Source organism: Marmota monax, unplaced genomic scaffold, assembly GCF_021218885.2.
Source record: "Marmota monax isolate L192 unplaced genomic scaffold, Marmota_monax_Labrador192_F-V1.1 WCK01_AAM20220418_F8-fsc00036, whole genome shotgun sequence".
NCBI lineage: Eukaryota > Metazoa > Chordata > Mammalia > Rodentia > Sciuridae > Marmota > Marmota monax.
Genome location: NW_026694491.1, coordinates 10,000,001 through 10,021,912, shown reverse-complemented (window position 1 = coordinate 10,021,912; position 21,912 = coordinate 10,000,001). Strand labels below are relative to the sequence as shown.

The window sequence follows — 21,912 nt, the reverse complement described above, 5'->3', positions numbered from 1 at the left end:
ACACTGATTTTTTTCATGGTTTATTATGGGGATAAAGATATGATAAGGAAGAACAGCAGCTATTAAATCTGGATAACAGTCCCACACCATCAGAGCACTAGGGGTGTTCAACTAAGTGATAAGTCGTAAAAATTAGGAGACTGAGTCACTAACACACTCACTTGATCTCCACCACCCAGATGTGCAACCAGTAAGCAAGCAGCTGCTTTTTAAAGGGAAAAATATGTTTCTGTTAATTGACTAAACACAGGAAAAAAATGGAAAGAAAATGAACATTATTTCTAATGAAATGACTCTCCTGGCTGGTTTATATAATGCTTGGTTAGGATTTACAAGCTCTCTTCAACTCAAAATTTTAAATTTAAATTAAATCTATTAGGAGAGGCAGGGATAGCTCTTCGCACAACTATTTTAGTTGCTAAGTTAACAGTACCATTTTGCATTATCCTTTTAATTGTTAAAATGCTTCCATGTTTCCAAGTTCATCTCAACATCTATGGTAGGGCAGGAATCCTAATATTCATATTTCTGTTGAGGAAACTGAAGACTCAGGTACTAAAGGTAGCACAAGACACAGCAGGAACCAGAACCTGGTCTGCTGATGGCTAGGCAAATGCTCTTCCCATATACTACTGCCTTTATTGCCTGTCCCTAAACCTTTGAGAGCCACTGAGTCTTGGCACCCTCTCCCAGAAGGGTGATTTTCTGAAAAAATGCAGTCTTGACCATGTCTCTTACAGGTCTGTTGTATTCAGGAGCACAGATAGGAACAAGCAGAACTCAGGGGAACTTAAAGGGGAGGGAATAATAGGAATACACAGCGTGCTCACAGCAGCAAAGAAAGGGGCAGGTGACAGCTATATGAGGAGTGCTATTCAAAACTTTTTTGGGGTTATTTACTTACCTGGCTTTGAGGAGGAAAAAGTGATGTGGGGAAAGTGGTGATTTAGGAAGATTTTGAGTGTTGAATAGATTGGTGACAGGGGAGAGAGAAGGTAGGATTTGGAGAGCACAGTTAAAAGACCAAATGTGTAAGCCTGAGGTAAAGAACTTGAAGTTGTCACTGAAAATAAGAATGACAAAAAAGAATACTTGAAACCAAGGAAGAAATATTTGTAGCCATACGGGAAATGTAGCTGACAGCATCTCCATAAGGCCTCATCCAGTTTTGGAGTTGATGACTTTTGGATTCTATTTATATGTAGGATGATGGATCATTTAATTAGATGATCCTTAATTGATTGAATGACTGAATGACTGCAGAAATATCAGCCCGGTAATGGTTTTGAGGAAAGCAAGACAAATGGTTGTTTACCTATCTTATTTTTGTCTTTCAGTTTTACTGTGAAAGCAGTTGTTCTAGGAAAATGGAGGGAAAGCTCCTTACTATCTTGTGTGAGAACAAACTAAATGACAAAATTCTGCAGTCAAAGTGATATGCATTGACTAAAACAATTGTTTAATATGGATAGGTGCAAAATTCTGCTCTTAAGGACTAAAACCCAGTAAGACGACAACAAGGGAAAGAAGAAGTTTGCTAACCTAAGTGAAGAAATCATAAGTTTGCACAACAAGAACACCATAGGTTTTGTCAACAGAATGGAAAAGGTGCATCTGAGTCTGACAAACCAGGCACCGAGTCTTGGCTCAGAAGTAGATATAAAGATTTGCATAACTGTAATGAGAAAAGGCTCTGAAAGAATAAAGACAAAGTTTGCTCAAAGCATTGAGAAAAGCCAGGAAGTAAGTGAATCTTTATTACTGGCAAGATGGTGAGCATAGTCTAATGCTTAAAGTGGTTCAGGTTTGGGCACCAAAGTAGAGTAGGAGGCAAAGCCATGGAGGCCAATGACAGGGCAGGATGAAGAAACCAACTCAAGTGCCTTAGGCAGGACCAGAGCAGATAGAGCTAGTAAGCTAAAAAAGACTGGGGAATCAAGAAACTGGCCATCATGTCTAGGAAAAGAACAAGATCAGCAGGTTTAATGAGTTTTTACAAAGCAGATGAAGGGTAGTTTGGAGAAGACATGACCACAGCCTTGGAGAATGAAGAGAAGAGAAATGGCTACCTTCTGTTTGTAACCATGTTGTTGAATAACAGCAAAAGTGAAGGCTGCTGTGATCCATGTGGAAACTTGCACATGGACTAAGGCAAAAATGAGGAAAATATGTGAGATGACTGAAATTGATGCCAGACGTGGTGTAAATTAGATAAGCATGACAAGCATAAAGTTAACACAGCAAAAGGAAATAAGGGTCCACAAGATTCTACACAAGAGACTACAAAGAAGTAGAAAAGGTTAAGCTGGACTGGAACCTGTTTGAAAAAGGCAATCTCTTCCTAACTGGTTTTCTAGCTGTCAATCTATCCCTGGTCACAGAGAAGCTGATGATCCTTTTAAAACCAGGCCATGTTGCTCCTCCTTAAAATCCTCCATCACATCCTGTCGAAGTTCTTGCTGGGGCTTATGAGATCAGGAGAGGTCTTCCCATACCTGTCTAAACACATCTCCTACTCTCCTGCTGGTTCACTCCACTCTGGCTACACTGGCCATAACTCCTTTCATTTCCTCAAACTTGCCAGGTGCTATCTAATGGAATCTCTGACGGGAGGCTATTCCATATAGCTCAACAGTGATTTATACCTTATCTGTGAGGGCTTCCTCAACCACTGTCACATGGCATCAACCCCTACAACCTGATTTAGATCTGTCTTTCCCACCCAACAGGATATCAGCTCTTTTGAGAGCAGGGACACTGTTTGAAGTCTCCCAAAACAGTATGAATTCCTCATGACAAATACCAAGTGTGTGTTGAATGAATGAATGGAGAGCAGAATATGTGGACAGAGAAGTGTCAGCAGTAGCAGATAATTCTGGAAGCTGTGAAAGTGGGGAACATCAGGGTAGTGTTATCTATAAGACACTGAAAGGATCCTAGGCTCCAGAGACTTGGTGTGGCTTTATTGTGATTCACCCTCTATCCTACCACACTAAGGTTGAGAACTAGCACCCATCCCAAATCTGCAGCAGAAAATGAGTGATCAAGGGGCTGGGGATATAGCTCAGTTGGCAGAGTGCCTGCCTCACATGCACAAGGCCTGGATTCAATCCTCAGAACCACCCCCCTCCCCCAACACACACAGTGATCAAAGCTTTTAGATAGACTATTGATTTTCCCTTCTTGGGGAACAGGCTTAAGATTAAAATTTTAGAACACTAGATATATTAAAAGGATCTCAATTTAAACTTCAAATACCATAGTTTTCCCTGAGTTCTTGTTCTCATTTTTGACTCCATCCCCAGGCTATTTGTTAAGACATACCTATGACCAGATACTTAACAATTTAAAAAGCAGTCTAACAGAAAAAGTTTCAAAACTCTTTATCTTCATTAAGCTATCTTAATGAGGTCATAAAAGCCAACCAACAAGCATCTAATTTTTATAGACTAAGGGGGACTATTCACAAACCATAAACCACATTGCTCTAAAATGACATTAATATGGTATTGAAAAAAATGGCTCCAATTTTATTTTAAAAATGGCCCATTTAAAAATCAAATGTGCAATAAAGTCACTCCCTTGGGTTTTAAATATTAAAGCATTAAAAATTTTCATCAAGGAAACTACTAAAGGACAAAAGTCTTTCTTCATTTAAAAAAAAAGTGAACTAAGAATATTCTTGTCAAACACAAGAAACACCTTATTGAATAGGTCATTAAATTATTGCTACACATGAAACTTAAACATACCCATCTTTAAAGTACCAAGTCACAAAATTCTCTAATTAAGTATGTTATTATAATAGAACATTCTACTGAGTTAATCTTTGACTTCTCAGCAAGAAGTCTGAGAGGAAAGCTTGGATTGATTATAAACATTTTAATAGGTGATTCTTTGCCTTGGTGTTTTGAGTTTTTCCTCTAGGAAGGGTATGAAGACTCCTTAAGATCATGTCTAAAGCATTTTCTATCAGGAAAAAAAAAAAAAGGGAACACAAGATATAAGGGCCCTGGGCCCTGATTCATGTTAACAAGATGCTAGTACTATGGCAAAGACCCATTGCTGAGGCCCGCTAAAGGGTCTACATCAAGAGAGAATCCCAGCTCTACTACCTTACCATGGGACCCAGAGCAAGCAACCGAACAGAACTTTAGTCTGTTTCCCCATAGGAAATAACAGCAGTTCACAGGGCTATGATTTACATAATGCATAGAAAGTGCTTAGCTATAGCAAGTCCTCCTAAAATACCAGTTTATGCTATGACAATAACCCTTTTAATAACCATTCGCTATTAAAAGTTAATGATCTGAAAGGTGATTTGGAAAAAACTGTGGTTCTCAAAAAACACTGATTTAAATCAAGAGAACCTTTGTTCTGCATTGAACCCAAACTTAAATGTGCATGTTAATTATTTGGGAACTAGTTTAAATAGGATAGTGCTAAATAAATTATATCAGAGACTGATACTGTATAAATATCTACATATCTATATTTTTATATGTTTATATTTTAGGTTCCTATTTTGGAGCCATTACAATTAAATTGTTCAATAATAATACCTTGAATTCAGAGAACACAGATTAAAGATGCATACATTTAGAATATTCATCTATATGTTGAAGTGGTTTTTAATAGGGACAATGCCTAAAGTAATATTTCTTATGACAGGGGCTGGGGATGTGGCTCAAGCGGTAGCGCGCTTGCCTGGCATGCGTGCGGCCCGGGTTCGATCCTCAGCACCACATACAAACAAAGATGTTGTGTCCGCCGAGAACTAAAAAATAAATATTAAAAAATTCTCTCTCTCTCTCTTTCTCTCCCACTCTTTCTTTAAAAAAAAAAAAAAAAAAAAAAAATATTTCTTATGACAAAAACATAGAATACTAAGTGCAGTAACATACTAACCATCATTGACTTCCCTTACCATATGAAACATTATTTATGATATAAAAACACTTATTCTAAAAGGTCATTTTTCAGAGATTATTTTTAGTAAGTTATGCTAATAAGTGTGTTTTGTCTTCAAGTATTTAAGAATAATTTTAAAAGATAAAGGTTAATATGGGGTTTGGTTATGAGAGTCTTAGAGTGGCATATGTTACAGAAAAAGATAGCTACAAAAAGACACGCGCTCTCTAAAGGATGGGGAAGGAAAAATGTCAACAAGCAAAAGTTTAGAGAAACTCCCCTTTCTTATTCAATTAATTTTACAGAGAATGTAATTCAAAATTCAATTCTAATACATAATACATATATAAAATCCAATTTGACAAAATGAAAATATCTTTCATGTCATAAATGATATTTAAATATATTCAATAATGTACTAATAATTTATACTATCAAAAATATGGTATTTATAATCCTTTAAAAAGTTACTCAATATTTCAACAAAAATGTGAATTTATGGTAATAATTTATTATAAAAACCAACTAAGGGCAATTTTATTATTTTTTCACCATAGAGTTCAGATAATTGTATTGACAAGTTTGTATTATCTGATGAAAAATAAATTCTTAATAGTTAATGTGAAAAACTAATCTGTTCTACAACGAAAGCATTACATTCTCATGGACTGAAAAAGTAAGCTATTGTACTAGAAGGATTAAAGCTTCGGGTAGGAAGAGTGGGGAAAATGTACCCACTTTCATTTTAGAGGCAAGACCATGCATATTGATATTAGAACACTGATTCACTGTAACACAACCATAACATTTCAAGTACATTATAGAATTTTCATCAATCAGATTTTAAAAATCTCAAGTAGAAAAAAGTAATTCCAAAATAAGATATTTAAGTAAATTTCAGTATTCAAAGAGTTCAGTCCCCATTCAGAAACAGATAAACAGTATATTTATTAAATGAGTTAAGACAAATAAACTTTACAAATAGACAAATAATAAAAGGCTCAGTGGCTAAAATAGATGGTAAGCATCATTGAAAGAAATCAACACCATCACGGTATCTCAGTTGGCTTACACGTGTAAAAAGAAATTTTCAAAGAGCAATTTCACAGAAATGAAGCCAGTTTTTTTTCTTATAAACAAATCACCATTTCTTGGTTCAAAACTGACATCTGTTATGAAAATTACCATATCACATATTTGTAAGATGACAAGGAGTAACTCATCTTCAAAGTGCAAGTAAGTCTATTTACAACCACAAAAAAGGCAATGATGAGGAGAAAAGGATTTTTAAAAAATATACAAAGATTAAAAACATTTGGGATGCAAAATTAAACAATTTTTTGGTTAGAGGATAAAAGAGAAAAAGTGATTGAATTACAGATGCTGATTTCAGCTATACATACTATATAATGGGATCCAAGATCTTTAACAGCTTGCTTGCATTTTTTTTTTTTTTCTACTTACATAATGCTCTGGAAATTTCTGGTAGAAATTACAGTGTCTCAAAGAGAGAAATACACATTAAGCATGTCTTGCTACTACTTCATGGATGTCTTAAGACCCATTTATGGATTAGAGTTGGTGTAAAAAGCCATTGCCTTTAGTTGAAAAATGAATACTGTAAAAGCTCAATACAAATCCTCCAAAGCACATGCACTTCTAAATCTTTTGGTAATTACATTCATATTTAAGCATAACCAAAATAAAAAAGAAAACTGAAAACATTTCCCTTTTCTCTATTCCCTATGCCTTGTACGTAGGCTTCTCCAGTTGATAGGGTCAATGTTTAGAGTTGAAAGGGTTCTTCAAGGTAGAGTCTAATCTACCACCCTCATGTAGAGTAAATGATTTTCCCAAGATCATGCAGCACATTAATGGCAAAACCAAGACTAGAAACCAGGTCTTGACTCCTAGTCTAAATATGCTTCCCAGCATATCATGCCTCCTCTTTTTACAGTATGAATCACTATAAATACCTGATGAATAAATGTACAATGACAAATGCTGACAGAGCCAATGTGTTTCTAAGACTTGCAGAGGATTACTGCAAAAAAACTGATGGAGAGAAAACGATTTCCCCCACCCACCAAAAATATCAAGCACCATCAACTAAATTTCTTTGCGGGGTCAGCACTCTCAGATGGAGTAGTCCTCGTAAACTTCACAACAGCCTGAGGATTGTGTATCTGGTGAAAGCTAGGCCCTAACATGATGCCAGTTTATACAGGGTAAAGACAAGAGGCAAACAAGGGAAGAAGGCAGACAGGAAGAAAATAGCTAAGGAATCCAATTGGCTTAGAGATGGGCATTCCTGCATATGGTTAATTATTATAATCTCATTTTACCATTTGTTATTTGGCCACTTAAGAATTAAAATATACAAAGACAATGGTAGTCATTATTTTTTTTTAAACTATGAGACTATTTTAGACCAACTAAGTTCTATGAAAAACATGTTAAATGGCAAGATTGTGATCATTCACTTAATCTGATTCTATTAGATTGCCACCATCTTCAAATTTATTCCAATTGTGGCTTAACAGGACAGACATATATGCAGAACTGAGGAAGGAAGCTGAAATGTCAAAAACATTGTTGTGTATTTATTTAATAAAAGGGCATATTTATTTATGCTTACAAACAAGTTTCAAAAACAAAAGAAAAACATGTATGCTTCTACTTATTAACCTTTTTCAAAATGCCAACGCCCTCATGCTGTATGAAGGTCTCTAAGAATTTATTAGAAAAATCAATACAGTTCACTCACAGTTCACCAAGACATCACTGAACTAACATATTTAGACAAAAACAAAAAGGACTAAGGTTCTCTTGTAGTTTGATAGTTTGATTTAATCTGATTTGCCTGAAATAACAAAAGCATTTCAAGCACTCTTTCATTGTGTAGTTGATGTCCTGCATTAAACAATCTACTAAATTCTGAACAAAAGGTTATTAGCAAGTTTTCAAAAATTTTAAAAATTAAACAGTTGTTTCAAAACCATTAAGTAGTAAATGTATTTAAGAAACTAATTAGGACAGACGCCATAACTTCATTAGAACACCACTGCTCATGTTTTTTTGTTTTGTTTTGTTTTTTTTGTTTTGGTTTTTTTTAAACAAAGCATTAGTGTTATCTATTTGGCTATTAGTATTAGCAATTTATCTACAATATTTAACAAGGTAAATTGTAGGCAAAAATTTAGTACAGTTTCAATAGAAACACCCCCCCTTTTTTTTCCTGAAAATACAGCAGTATTTGAAGGACTAATTTTTCTCTGCATCAGTTATAATGAAGCTTCCCATCTATGAACAGGAACAAAAAAAGTATCTACAAACCTTGTAAACAGATCTGTATCATTTATAAACATAAATAATCCAAATTATTAACAGCCAACAGCAGAAATTAAAGTATCAATTCAATGATCCAGGGCTCTTCGTCTGGCCCAGCTTTACTCCTCCCTCTCTCCCATCAAGGATTAAGATAAACTAAAGTTCTGCTAATACACTGTTCAGGACCATTCTTGGGTACTACTGATGATCCACGGGTCACTTATACTGAGTTACTGTTTATCTGTCAGTTCATTTCTCCCACCCCCCAAAAAGCACCCTCAGTCTGGCAGAAAGCTTTGCTTTTTTTTTTTTTTTTAAAAAAATAAATCTACATTCGTACAAGTGTGTCTTCTGTTGAAGTCCAAAGACAAGAATACTATCTTGTCCGTCACAATATGTGAAAAGACCCAGTTTCAATTTGTTTCTTTACAATGCAGCTAGTGTGTTAACATTCAGCTTACAATCAGAGTGATGTTTCCAAACTATGTAGTGGGCTTCCTGGGGATGAAGAGGTAGCAGACTTGTTCATTTCTATTGTAAGGTGAATTCCGCTGTCAACAGCATTGTTATTTTTGTTGGGAGAGGGTGGAGGGCTGGAGTTACGTTTTGTAGGAGCATCATCTTCAGCATCAGTGTCATCAATAAGGGGTATATGAGGCTCTGAATCTTCTATCCTAAACTCAGGATGTGTCATAAAGTTGTGAATCGAACTTCTTGATTCTGGTTTTTCTAACCCTTCATATAAAGAACTACGAAATGCATTCACCACTCGAATCTGTAAATATCAGAAAACACAGAAAAATGTCAGTATATAATCAACTTAACTTAAATTGGTTCATTTATGAGTTTGAATCCACAAACAGCTAGGTATGAGTGAATCAAATTTGCATGTAATGCAGTGGAACTTGCAATACACTGTAAAAAAAAATGAATATTTTAGTAGGACACTACAGAACAACAAAACCACATACTCTACGAATTTAAGAAGTATAGATTCAAAGTAATACTAAGAAAATCTCATTGTCACTGGCTAAAAATTTAATAGCCATTTTATAGGATTTTTTCCCTAAGAAAACAAACAAAAACAAACAAAACAAAACTTAACCATACACAAGCTTAGCCGACTTTTTAAAAACTAAAAATAATGTATATTTGAAAACAATTCAAATAAGTTAAAGTCAAGCACAAAGGGTTACTATTTGTCATGCTAGGAATCAGGGTGTCACCGACTATGAAAAGCCAAGCAAATAGAAGCTGAATGCCACATGAACTCACATCTACCCGCCACTCCCTGAATCACAAAATAAAAATACAGACAAAACCCAAGTAAATATCTACAAAATGCCATTAAACAGCTATAAATATTTGAGTATATGCCTTCTTTTTTTTTTTTTTACAAAGTGTTAAGGGGTTTTCTCTATCATAGATTACAACTTAATCACTATATTCTCTAGAAGAAATAGATTTTCAAAATGAAAATTTAAAAATCCAATGGAAGTCTATGAAAAATATCCCAAAGAGAATACATAAAGTTTCAAAGTTTTCTAGTACTTTTACTCTAAAACATAAAGTCAAAGAGTTGTCTGTCTAGATTAGAAGTCTGTTATATAAAGGAAAAGAGGCTAATGGTCAATTAAACTAAAAAAATATTATCCCAATGTGGACATCAGGTCTCATTAACCCAGTGTCATGCATATTTAGGGAAAAAAGATAAAATCTACTATACATCAATTTAAATACATTGTTTTGGTTTCAATTCTAATGAAGCATTTAATAATGAAGACATCATCTATTAATAATGCTAAAGGAGGTAACTATCACTTATGGTGCCATAAGATACGGTCACCAAAATCATAAGACAATGATAATGAATAAATTAATAAAGTTCTTCAAATGGACATCTGAATATATATTAAAATATGTCTAGTTTAGGGCCATGTGTCCATTTCCAATTATTACTTATCTCTCCTCAAATCTATCTTTCTTGCTACACAGGTTACAGCTCTGCCAGTTACTAGTTGAGGAACACTAATCAAATGGATTTTCTCCACTATAAAATGGGAAATAACAATGGTACCCATACCTTATGGGGTTGTTACAGGAGATTAAGTTAGTATACTATAGACTTAGAAGAGTGTTAGCATGTAAGTATCAACCCAGTGCTTCTCAAACTTTAATGTGTGTATGAGCTAGCTGGGGATCTTGTTAAAATGCAGATTTGGATACAGCAGGGGCTTGAGATCCTGCATTTCTAACAACCTTCTGGGTGATGCTGATGCTGCTGAATCATGATTTACACATGAAGCAGCAAGTATTTAGTATATATTATCTTGTTATTTTATTACATATTATAATTCTAGTCCATTCATATTTATACATTAGTTCCTTAATTTGACAGACTAATAATAACAAATACATTGTCAATTTATTGCTCTGTTCCCTTTACTTTTTACTAAAATGTAATGCTTAACATAAGGAATAAGACAATGCTTGCTAAATATACTGTCATAACCATTTATTTAATGTTAATTGTGCACTCTTGCAATTTACATTTTAATACATGCAAACATTCAACAAATATCCTGACTGTTCTAGTACTAAACCATAAAGTTTAAAAAGCAAAGAGACAGCTTCAGAAGAAAAATCGGTTGGTGTCAAAGCCAGCAGGCACAAAAGAGAACAGAAACTGGAGGATCAGCCAGCAAATTTGATGGGTGGCTAGAACTGTTCAAGGGGACTAGGATATCTTTGCAATTTGGACTAGGTTGCTGGTACTGCTGTTAATGGTGTCAAAGTTTTCTGTGATTTTTTGTTTACTTTTAAATCAAAATAGGTATAAAAGCAAACAGTGAAGGGTCAAAGAGGAAATAGACTGATTTTTTGAATATATTTAATTTGGAAAATAGAGCTCATAAGAAAGGTATGGGAGTAAGACAGATATCTGTGAGTTCCCAAAGCTCTAAGAGGGGCAGAGTATAGCCTGCGGGTGAGGATAGCAGATGTATATACACACACAATCACACACATATCTGTAGCAGGTGAAATCAGCGAAGTCCTTTTTACCCAAACTTGGTAAATTTTTCTTACTCACTCAGAAAGAAATTACTAAAAGGATATTAGAGATATTTTATTTTAACCACTTCATAAATATAATAAAACTGAGCAACTTGTCAAGTCAAGTCACTCTTAGTGCCAGAGATTCTTAGAACCTAGGCTTCTGAACTCCCAATTCCAGAATCCTTGGAAGTCAATAAAAGACAAAACAGAAGACATTCACTTTATCACTAACTCACTAGGAAAAAAAAAATTTCATAAGATTAAAGTTAATGCTTCCTTCTTTCTTCTCCTTTACGTAAGCCACAGAACTGTGGTTAGTAACCAGTAAAAGAACAGCTCACCAGTGTTCCAAAAAAAAAAAAAAAAAAAACCAAAAACCAAATCTCGAAGGACAGTCTCACAGGAAATACATACAACAAAATCTAGATTATAAAATATATGAATAAAACACCCCTGATCTAAGGCTTAAGCCTGAGCACTCTGGTTCAGATCTTAAATGTCCCCAAAGACTCATGTATTAAAGGTTTGGTCCCTATGATGGTGCCATGGGGCGGTGTTGGAACCTTTGAAGGGTGGGGCCCTATAGAAGGTCCTTAGGTCACTGGGGGTGTGCCCTCAGGGGATCATGGAATTCTGGCCCTTTCTTTCTTGCTCTCTGGCTCATGATCCATAAGCAGTTTTGAACCACCATTCCCTTCTTGCCATGATATGCTGCCTTGCTACACTCCAAAGCAACATGGCCACTTGATCATATCTCAAAAGCTGTGGAACAAAATAAACCTTTTCTTTTGATAAATTATCTCAGGTATTTTGTTATAGATAGCAAACTAACATACTGAGCTAAACTTACAATTGCCCTGAACTTTATTATCTTCTTAATACCACAAAGAATCCAGTTTAAGTGGAAACCCAAGACATAACTGTTAATTTCCCATTCTTGACATCTAATTCCTCGCTATTTACTGTCTTTTAATTCATTTCCCATTTGGTATCTATTGAGACCTACTATGCACAATATAATTATACCCCCTAAGATTATCAAAATTAAAAATTTTAATAACAGCTATGTCCAGAAAAATTTTAATAGGAAAAAAAAAAACTGAAGAAAATACTGCATGAAGTACATGATTAAAAAAAAAAAAAAACTAAGGTGATTATCATAATCATTAAGTAATTTCACTTTAAGAAATTAAAATCGATTTTCAAGGTAAACAATTAACAAATCAAAATTTAATTAACGAGTCAAAACCAGGTACTCTAAAAAAAATTTTCCTAAATATCCTCCTAACTCTTTTTTTAAGTATATTTTTTTAGTTGCAGATGGACATAATATCTTTATTTATTTCTTTTTATGTGGTGCTAAGTACCTCGCATGTACAAGGCAAGTGCTCTACTACTGAGCCACAACCCCAGTCCCTCCTCCTAACTTTTGATAGTAGATAAGGTTAATAATACTGTTGCCCAAAACATGGCATATAATGAGACAGCTCTAAAATACAGAACTATTTCATTATAAACCAATATGTCTTATTTTTTACAACAGCATGGTCACTTCGAAATCTGTATTCATCATTATTTTTACTATATGCACTAACTTAAAAACTGCAATGATAAAATAAAGGTTTTTTTGGGGGGAGGGGCAACAGAAAAGAAAATTTTAGGCTGTTTTCCAGAGTTGAATAATTTACATGTTGAATTTTCTCAAAGGAAGACTCATCTCTACTAACTGATGTTTTAATTATCAGAACAGGGGTGGACTTTTTTTTAAGCTACAAAGTCTCTGTTGTTAATTACTCAATTTTGCTCTTACAGTGCAAAACTGCCATAGGTATACTTTTAAAGGAAAGGGCATGGCTATGTTAAAAAAAAAAAAAAAAAAAAATATATATATATATATATATATATATATATATATATTTATCCCCCCCCCCCCAAAAAAAAAAACAAAACAAAACAGGAAACAGGACAAATTTAACCAACAGGGTGTAGTTGGCTGACCCTTTGCTTAGAAGTACAATTTTTTTTTTCTCCTCAATTTCTCCCTTCCAGGAAGATAAGTTATAGATTTAGCAAGAAGAATTCAGTAATGGTAAAAGGCATATTAGAATGATATAATTTACAAATAAAGAAAAACTACATAATTTTTCTTTAGAGATCTTATAAAGATCCTGCTAATAAATGAGGGGGAAGAAAAGATGATCTCTGTGAAGATGTTTCAAGTCTAATATTTGACAAAGCTAAAATGGATTACCATTTCTTCTATTTAGCAAAGAAAGGGCTACAAATAAGAGTAAAAAAAATTGACGTTTCTAGATATTTCTAAGATTATTCAGTATTAGGTCAAAAGCACAGTGAAAATGAAACTTTTCATTAAACATACTAATACTCTTTATTAATTTTATATATTGGCTGGTATCCTATACCACCAAAGACTATGCTTCTCAGGCAAAGCTTCAAAGAAATTTAAAAGAACAGCAATATAATTACTGCAATAGTGTATAATGATAATTACTGGCAGGATATGATCTAGTCACTGAGTACTTCCTCATGTCCTGAGAACACAGGATATAGAATAAAGAAGTAAACATCTCAAAACTTGTGAAGTAACAGCCACAAGCCTCCTTTTGCCACTTTCTGAAGTGTACTGCTACTTTCCTAAAATATAATACCAGATGGGTCCAACAACTCAGATGTTTCAAATACAGCTGTGCATCAGAAAACAGCCTGGGGCAGATGTGTGCATGTGTGTCTTAAAACAGAGTTTGTAACTGATCTGATATTTAACATAAAGCCTGGAACACAATCAGACTGAGAACTATAGTCACTACAGTATACCTATGATCATGTGACACCCTCCCAAACTAGAAAATAAATTAAAAATAATTCAGCAAAATATTGCTGAAATAAAAATGAATACCCAACACCCATGAGATAAACTTGTCAAAAAATTTAACATGCAGCTAATCAGTAGGAAATAAATCACATAAATCTGGAATGTAGGACGCTTTATGAATGGCCTTGATTCTTCAAAAAGGACCATATCATGAAAAACAAAGGCAGGGAATAGATCCAGGCTAGAGACTAAAGAGTAATAACAAATTGTTGTTGATGATCCTTTCTTGGATCATACATCAAAACAGCTATAAAGAATACTTTGGCAGAAACTGAAAAAATCTAAATATAGACTATATATTTGGTAATAGGAATCAATGTTAAATTTCCTGAATATAATATAGTATTATTGTTTGCAAGACTTCTTAAGAGGTATATGCTAAAGTATTTAGGGATGAAATGTCAAATATGCCACTTTCAAGTGGTCTAAAGAGATTATTAATATATAGACAAGGTAAATGTCATATTAAGATGTGGTAAATTCAGGTGAGATGTAATCATGTATTAATCTTTCAACTTTAAAATTTTTCAAATTTAAGATTTTGGGGAAAGGAGGTCTTTCAGTACAGCCTTAGTTTGGCTGCTTCTTGTGATACACAGATATTCATATTCGACTTCAGCTTCATCAATTTTCTATAGTTTATCATTTTTTTTTTTTTATTACTAAACTATTGCCATAGAGGCCTGCTTTTCTCAATTAGCAAAATTTACCAAGGAGCAAGTTGGGAGTCATTTCCTTCAGGTAATTCTTTCTGATTTCCCAGGGTAGATTAAGGATCCTGCTATAATATTCTGTAGGTCATTGCCATGTAGGAACTTCCAACTTCTTGCTTGTTCTCTCACTAGACTGCACATTCTGGAGGTTTTAAAATAGCTCTTACATATGGTAGGTCTTCCACAGAGGTTTGTGAGGCATTTACCATCTAGGGCTGCATGATGAGAAGCCAAAGATAGTATGAATTCTACATCTGACTGACAATGTACAAGTGTAATGCCAGGCAATTTACATTTGCCATTTCATTCAGGTAGGTAATTTTTAAAAGGAAGACTCCTATCTGTCCATGTAAATGTTACATCCTAATGTTACAAGGTCAGTTTGTTTTTAGGGAACTTGCCTGCTTTTTGTTTTATACCATGTTTATTAGTTAAAAGCAAGTCATTTAATCTCTAAGTTAGTGTTCACACCTGTAAAATGGGGACAGTTCTGGTTCTACCTGTTCTACAACATTGTTAAAAATATCAAATAAAAATTACTTAAGCTAATAGGCAATAGGTAAACAGTCTGTGCTGCTTTCTCCCTAGATTGACTCTATGTCCAGCTCACCCAAGACTCCTCTAGTTCTTCTCTGGCTGGAGACCAAACGAAAAAGATAGGTCTCTGCCCAAAATATAAGTCTAACCCTAAGAATTCTGGCAATTGTATGAGTGGAATTTGGTATATATTTTTATTGCCTCCAATATACTGAAAACAACTGTGAAATCAGAAGACCCCAATTTACAATAGGGTCATATAAGGTTAAAAGGTAGTTTGCCATTTACTAAAAACCTAATAGAAAATGTTATTCAATTAGTGACATTATAAGATGAATATATTATTATATTATTGAAATATTGGTTCAATAATCAATCAATATATTTTTCCTATTTAGAAAACAATAGAAATTTCTTACCTTTGATGTCAAACTAAATTGATTATGCAAATGGGAAAAAACCCCAAACTAACCATAAATACCATAAAAGTTTATATAGGTACTCTCTCTTAAAAAACACAAAGTAAGATAGAGAAAGTTCAAATTAAGAAGACAAACAATTGACTATATATACTTTTTTATATAGAACTTTTCTAAGGCTACTAATTTACTTTCCAAACCGGACAAGATAAAGCTGAAATACTAAATTCATATTTTATTTTTACAAATGCAATTTCCTGGTTCTGTTAGCTCAGTTTCAAATAACATGCTTCTGGGAACCATGCATATGAACACGTTTAAAGGCATATACTCAAAAATTTATAGTAGTTTCACAAATTCTAAGCTATAATTTTATTCCCCATATTAACTGTAAGAGTTAGCATAGAGACAAGCTCACAGAATTCATAGCTAATCTTTGGTTGCAATTGTTCCACCTGTTATCTAGCCCTCTAAGAAATAAAACAACAACAACGACAACACTTTGAGGTCTCAATCCACTTTACGAAAAGAAAGCTTTATGAAAAGCCTGAACAATGAGTTTAAACATTAAGGAGAAAATGAGAAACGTTAGGTGTGTGAAGTAGGAAATGTTAATTTCATGCACTTAGGAACACACACTCACACCCCACAGTAGTAGAAGCAGTAGAAGAGGAAAACACTACATGTGTAGGGGTAGAAATATTTGTTACATCATGATGCTGGCTGGCGATGGAGGGTTGCCGCCTTAGAGCCCCCTGAATGGAACTTCCACTCTGGAAAGCATTCACTACATCCATCTGCAAGGAATCAGAGATTGTGACAGCTTGCTCAGCAAGAGAGAGAGAGAGAGAACAAGAGAAAGGACCATTCCATCTATCAACATATAAAAAAGTAAAGAAAAAGGCACTTTTTACAGAGCAAATAGGCAAGAATAGCATTTTGAGATGAAGGGGGTGGTTAAAAAAAAAAAAAGCTAGGAAAAAAGGAGCTTAGGGGCATATAAGACACATTCTTTCATAATCAGTTAAAAGTTTCATTCATTCCAGCCACCAGTAGTATTTTTTCAAAAGAATAAATTTTGTTGGTTGGGAAGGCTAGAAAGAAAGTTTAGGAGCACACGTGAACCTCCTCCCCAGGTCAGAAAGCCCTTCTCCCATCACCCCTCCTACCTCTCTTCCAGGCCCATACCTGTGTCTGGATTCTGTTCAGACCTCTAAACCACAAGATCTGGCCACGCCGCAACTCCCTTTCAGCGTGATCAATCTCTTCAACGTCCTCTGCTAATTCCTCCTCAGGTATTTCTTCCTTTTGTGTTCCATGACCAGCTTCTTTTAGGAATTTTAAACGACTAGTTGGAATTGTTGAAATAAGCTACAACACAGGGGAAAGAACTTAGAAATGTATCATATTGAGTACAGTTAAAATGAGCAACTTTATACAAAAGGTTATAAAAATTGCAAGAGTATCCACCTATCTTCACCAAGGAAGCAATGAGATCCTGTTGATCAGACTTTCTCTCCCAGAACAAAGAATAGTCTTCTTTTAGTTACACAAAAGATTTAAGTTTGAAGCACAAAAGTTTTCCTGAATAGGAATTCACCTGATTACATTTTTTAATACATTGACTTGAATATTTACAACAGTATATTATATAATCATGCTCTAATATACATATGTTTACTTAAATTCCTATTAACTATATTCACTCCAAATAAAAGGAAAATGCAGGTGGTCTTACTGGATGTAAAACAAGCTTATGTTTCATGAGTGCTATAAAAATTCATGAGGAAAACATATTAGAAATTAGAAAGTCATCAGTTATACTAAAACAGTTTTAATAAGTGTATTTATTTTTATGTAAAATGCAACTATTTAAAAATAAATTAACACTGATAATGAAGTTAACACTATAATGACACCAAATAGAAACAGATGCCTAAGAAAACATAAAGGATATAAAAACACCGAGTATGTATTAGCTTGTAAGTGTAAAGAACCATTCCTAGTGAAAGTTTATCAGAGAGAAACAAGCACTGAGTCATACAGAACCAACTCATTTTACTGAGGTGAAACAGGCTCAAAGATACTTGAAGTAACTTGCTCATGGAGTGCTAAGACTCCAGGTCTCCCGGCCACCAAAATCAGTGTTCTTTCTACCATCATGCACTTAAAATCAACAGACAAGATCATTTTAATCCTGCTGGGTATGTATACTGTATTGCATTTCTACTTCCTGAATTTGGCCAGAACTTTGGAATTTGTGGGGTTTTATTCTGCCTAGCAAAGAATACTATGAAATAATTAGAATGGTAAATCAAGAAAGAAATGTGGAACAAGCAAGGATTCCATTTAAAAGAAGATCTCTAATAATGAGGTCTTCAAAATGTATAAAAAAAACTCAAAATCTAAAACACAAGAGCAAGATTAGATAAAAGAAACAAGACTGAGCAAAGTTTAAGGAAAACCTGAAAGTTTGGTTTGACTTACATAATGACAATAAAATGAGCTTTATATAAGTTATATATCATAATTTGCTAACCTGAATTTATGAAAATGATACTATAGACTCTCTATCAGCTAGTTTTATACTAATGATAATGGGTTACAGTGGACAATTACAGAGTATTACTACTCATCTTTAAAAATAATGACATGCATTTGCAAGGAAGTTGAAAATAATAAAGATGAGGTTTATCTCATTTTTCAGGAATTAGTATTTTATAAATATACTGTTAAGGTTATTCAATTAAAATACTCTAAAATGACATTTTGTAGCCTTACTGTCCAGATACCATAATTTTTATGGAAATGTTCTCTAAATTAAACCCCAAGTTTTCCAATGCAACATCCTAGAATAAATTACACAGCAAAAATAATGAAGTAAGTATATTTTATTTTCACATTTGTGTAAAAATTTTAACCTGAAAATGTAAAAATAGGTGATAGAGTAAAAGATACAGATATAAGCATCCTAACCAGTTATAAATACATTATCTTTAATAACTACTGAAAAACTTGTTCTAAAGAAGCTAAAAATAAACATAATAAACAATAGGCATGATAAACAACAGTGATGTACTGGAACAAATACAAAAAAACCCCAAAAAACCCCTAAATTCCTTTTCTTTTTTTCTCCCCAGAATTCCTTTTTTTGACCCAAATGGTCACTATTTAGAATCAATTAGCAAAACTGATTAAAGAAAATATACAGTAAAAAATTAAAAAAAAAGAAACAATTCAATTTTAATGAAAAATGAAATTTTTACCTGGCCCCAGAGTAATGTCCCCATTCCTAGGAATATTGACCATAGCCACTGTTCTACTGAAAGTTCTGAACAACTGAAAGGTTTTCCACCAAACTGCACAATTATTATCTGAAGGAATAATCAAAGAGTTAAGTTTATTTAAATCTTTTAAATTTTAAAGTCCACATTCTTAAAAAAAAAACTTTATATCCTCTAAAACACAAGGTGAACAACCATTATTAAAATAGTCACATCTGTAAATAAAACAACTGAAAAAAAACCTCTGCCCAAATTTCAAATGCATTCTTTTTTCACGCTTAAAATACACTTCTAAAAATTAAAATTCTCATGGTTAAGAAGTATAACTTTATAATGTTTCTAATATAACAACAAGTGACAACATTTCCTTGTATTTTATCCACTTCTTTGAATAATTTATGCCTTTTACAAAAGATGGCAAATATTTTTGTGAAAAAGAACTACAGAAAAGCTGACAAAACATTCAACCCCATTTTTCCTTCTACAGAGTTGTTTCATTTCTGGTTAACTAACATTTAGATGTTAGGATAAATATAAATGGACTGTAGAGAAGAAAAGCAACTTGTAAAGTTGTATGAAACATGGGCCAGCCAAAGTGGTATACCCTTAGACATCTACTCTCCTTTCAAAGTAAAGTCCGTAAATACACATAAATAAAATTCATAATTCTTTTCTCCTTATTCTAAATGTCCTAAAGTAATGTATACGGGAATATTAAAGATCAAGTAACAAAATATTCGCTCTTCTGTGAGTCTGACAAGCTTTTCCTTGGCAATTAAGCAGATGTCAAATATTGAAATTAAAAAGAATAATTTCAGTAGATAACAGTAGTTAACATTGAAAATTTCTTGAAAATAGTAAAATTCCATTCTGTTAATTCCACCATATTTTAAAGTCAAGATTATTTGAACACTTACACAGATAGTGTCCCAAGTTTTGTTAGTAGTCCACTCAATAAGATTATAAGGATTTTGACTGTAAAGTCTAGATTTTCAGAGATAAAACTGAAATAATTTTCTTTTGTAAACCAAGACAATAATGTGAAAAAGACCAACATTTACTTTTATACAGTGTTCTTAATTTTTAAATTTTTTTAATATAATAAGGGATGTAAAAAGGAGGATATTAAGATGCTGGGGACTTTTTCATTTGAGAGTTGGAAAAAATAAAATAATTTATCTAGTCAGTTGTGACTCTGACTTCTAAGAACAAGGGACCAAGTTTCCACATTTTATTGTACATCTTAGATAAACACGAAAACTACAGGCATCATCAAGGCAATATATAGAAGACCCACACACAAATCTGAAATTATGTTCTACAACAAGGTACCTGTTTGCTGACTATCTCCCATGTAATAATCAGTTTTGAAACCATCTTTTCTAATTACCCACCTGTACCACAAAAGTGCCTAAAACAATCGTGCAGAAGATGGCATTATTAAAGATTCCTTCAAACACATTTCTTTCACCATGAATTTTCCGGGCATTTATTTCATTGAAAAGTTGCATCAGCACAAAGGTATTAAAAACAATAGTATAATGTTCCGAAGGTGGAGCATGCAAAGGAGCATTTCTTCCACTATCAATATCAAAAAACTTTTCTCCTGAAAGAATGAAAAAATTTTTTGTAATTACCATACAAAATCATAACATGTCAAGGAATTATGCAATAATAAAAACTAGCCAGACTTTTTATTTGACCTGGAATGACAACTATTCTGTTTTATAGATGAGGACACTGAAGCCCCAAAACTATGTTGACATGCCAAGTTCAGACACATAAGTGGCAAAGCCAAGATAATGATGATGAAGATTCTTTGTCCCTCCCTACCCCGCATCACACTACCTCCCAAAATTTACCAAGCACTCCCTGATGAGAAATTAAAGATAAATAGGGAGTCAGGAACAGAACTCAGACTCAAAAATTTTTAACACTAAAACATGTTGAATGTTATTAACATGGATTCGAAAAAATTAACTGAAGCTTAATTAAGACACTGAATCCTTACCAGCAAATAAGAGTGTAAAAACTACTACAAGTTGATAGAATGCATGACCCAAAATATTCTTCATCATTGTGCGTGAGATGAGAGGCTTATTTCTACCATAAGGTTTCCGAAGCAAGAGGGATTCAGTGGGTGGTTCCGTTGCCAGAGCCAAGGAAGCAAGTGTATCCATTATGAGGTTTACCCACAGCATCTGCACAGCCTTAAGCGGTGAATCCTAGAAAAGATATGTTTCCTAATAGACATTCACAACTGTTTAGGGACTCAGAAATTCTCAGGAAGCCTTTAGGATTTAAAAACTTAAGGAACAGAATAGGATTACATTTTTTATGATAATTAACCTAAATATTAAGTTTCAACTTATTTAAATACTTAAGTACTTTAAAAAAGTTTTTTGCTTTAAAATAAGCAAGTTTTAATAAATAAATCATCACCTACTTGAGTAATACAAGCTCCTGTGAAAGCAACAATGACTGCTACTACATTAACAGTAAGTTGGAACTGAAGGAATTTTGAGATGCTGTCATAGACATTTCGTCCCCACATAACTGCCTTAACAATGCTTGTAAAGTTGTCATCTGTGAGAATAATATCAGATGCTTCTTTAGCTACGTCAGTTCCAGCAATCCCCTGTATAAGAAAAAAAAAATCTATTAGACTAATTGTTTAGAATATAATTCTTATATACTCAAATGAGTAGTATAAAATAAATAAAAATTTGCCATTATACTTAACAGTGACTTAAGAGTCAGGCTAGAAG

General features: G+C 33.6%; 1 protein-coding gene across 5 annotated transcripts in view; it reads right to left on the bottom strand.

Moving 5' to 3' along the window:
• Nucleotides 1-5,834: 5,834 nt before the first annotated feature.
• Nucleotides 5,835-21,912, bottom strand: part of Atp2b1 (ATPase plasma membrane Ca2+ transporting 1) — a 105,596-nt gene continuing 89,518 nt past the window's right edge. For 3 of the 5 annotated variants that reach the window (XM_058571310.1, XM_058571311.1, XM_058571312.1), the window contains exons 16-22: nucleotides 21,591-21,782; nucleotides 21,156-21,369; nucleotides 20,539-20,750; nucleotides 19,127-19,234; nucleotides 17,049-17,231; nucleotides 16,571-16,657; nucleotides 5,835-9,016 (exon numbers count right to left, since the gene is read on the bottom strand). In XM_058571310.1, coding sequence (XP_058427293.1) covers nucleotides 8,705-9,016; nucleotides 16,571-16,657; nucleotides 17,049-17,231; nucleotides 19,127-19,234; nucleotides 20,539-20,750; nucleotides 21,156-21,369; nucleotides 21,591-21,782 — 1,308 coding nt within the window. In that variant the 3' untranslated portion in view covers nucleotides 5,835-8,704. Of the gene's footprint in view, nucleotides 9,017-16,505; nucleotides 16,658-17,048; nucleotides 17,232-19,126; nucleotides 19,235-20,538; nucleotides 20,751-21,155; nucleotides 21,370-21,590; nucleotides 21,783-21,912 lie in introns of all 5 variants that reach the window. The other 2 variants (XM_058571313.1, XM_046419248.2) reach the window with 2 other exon arrangements.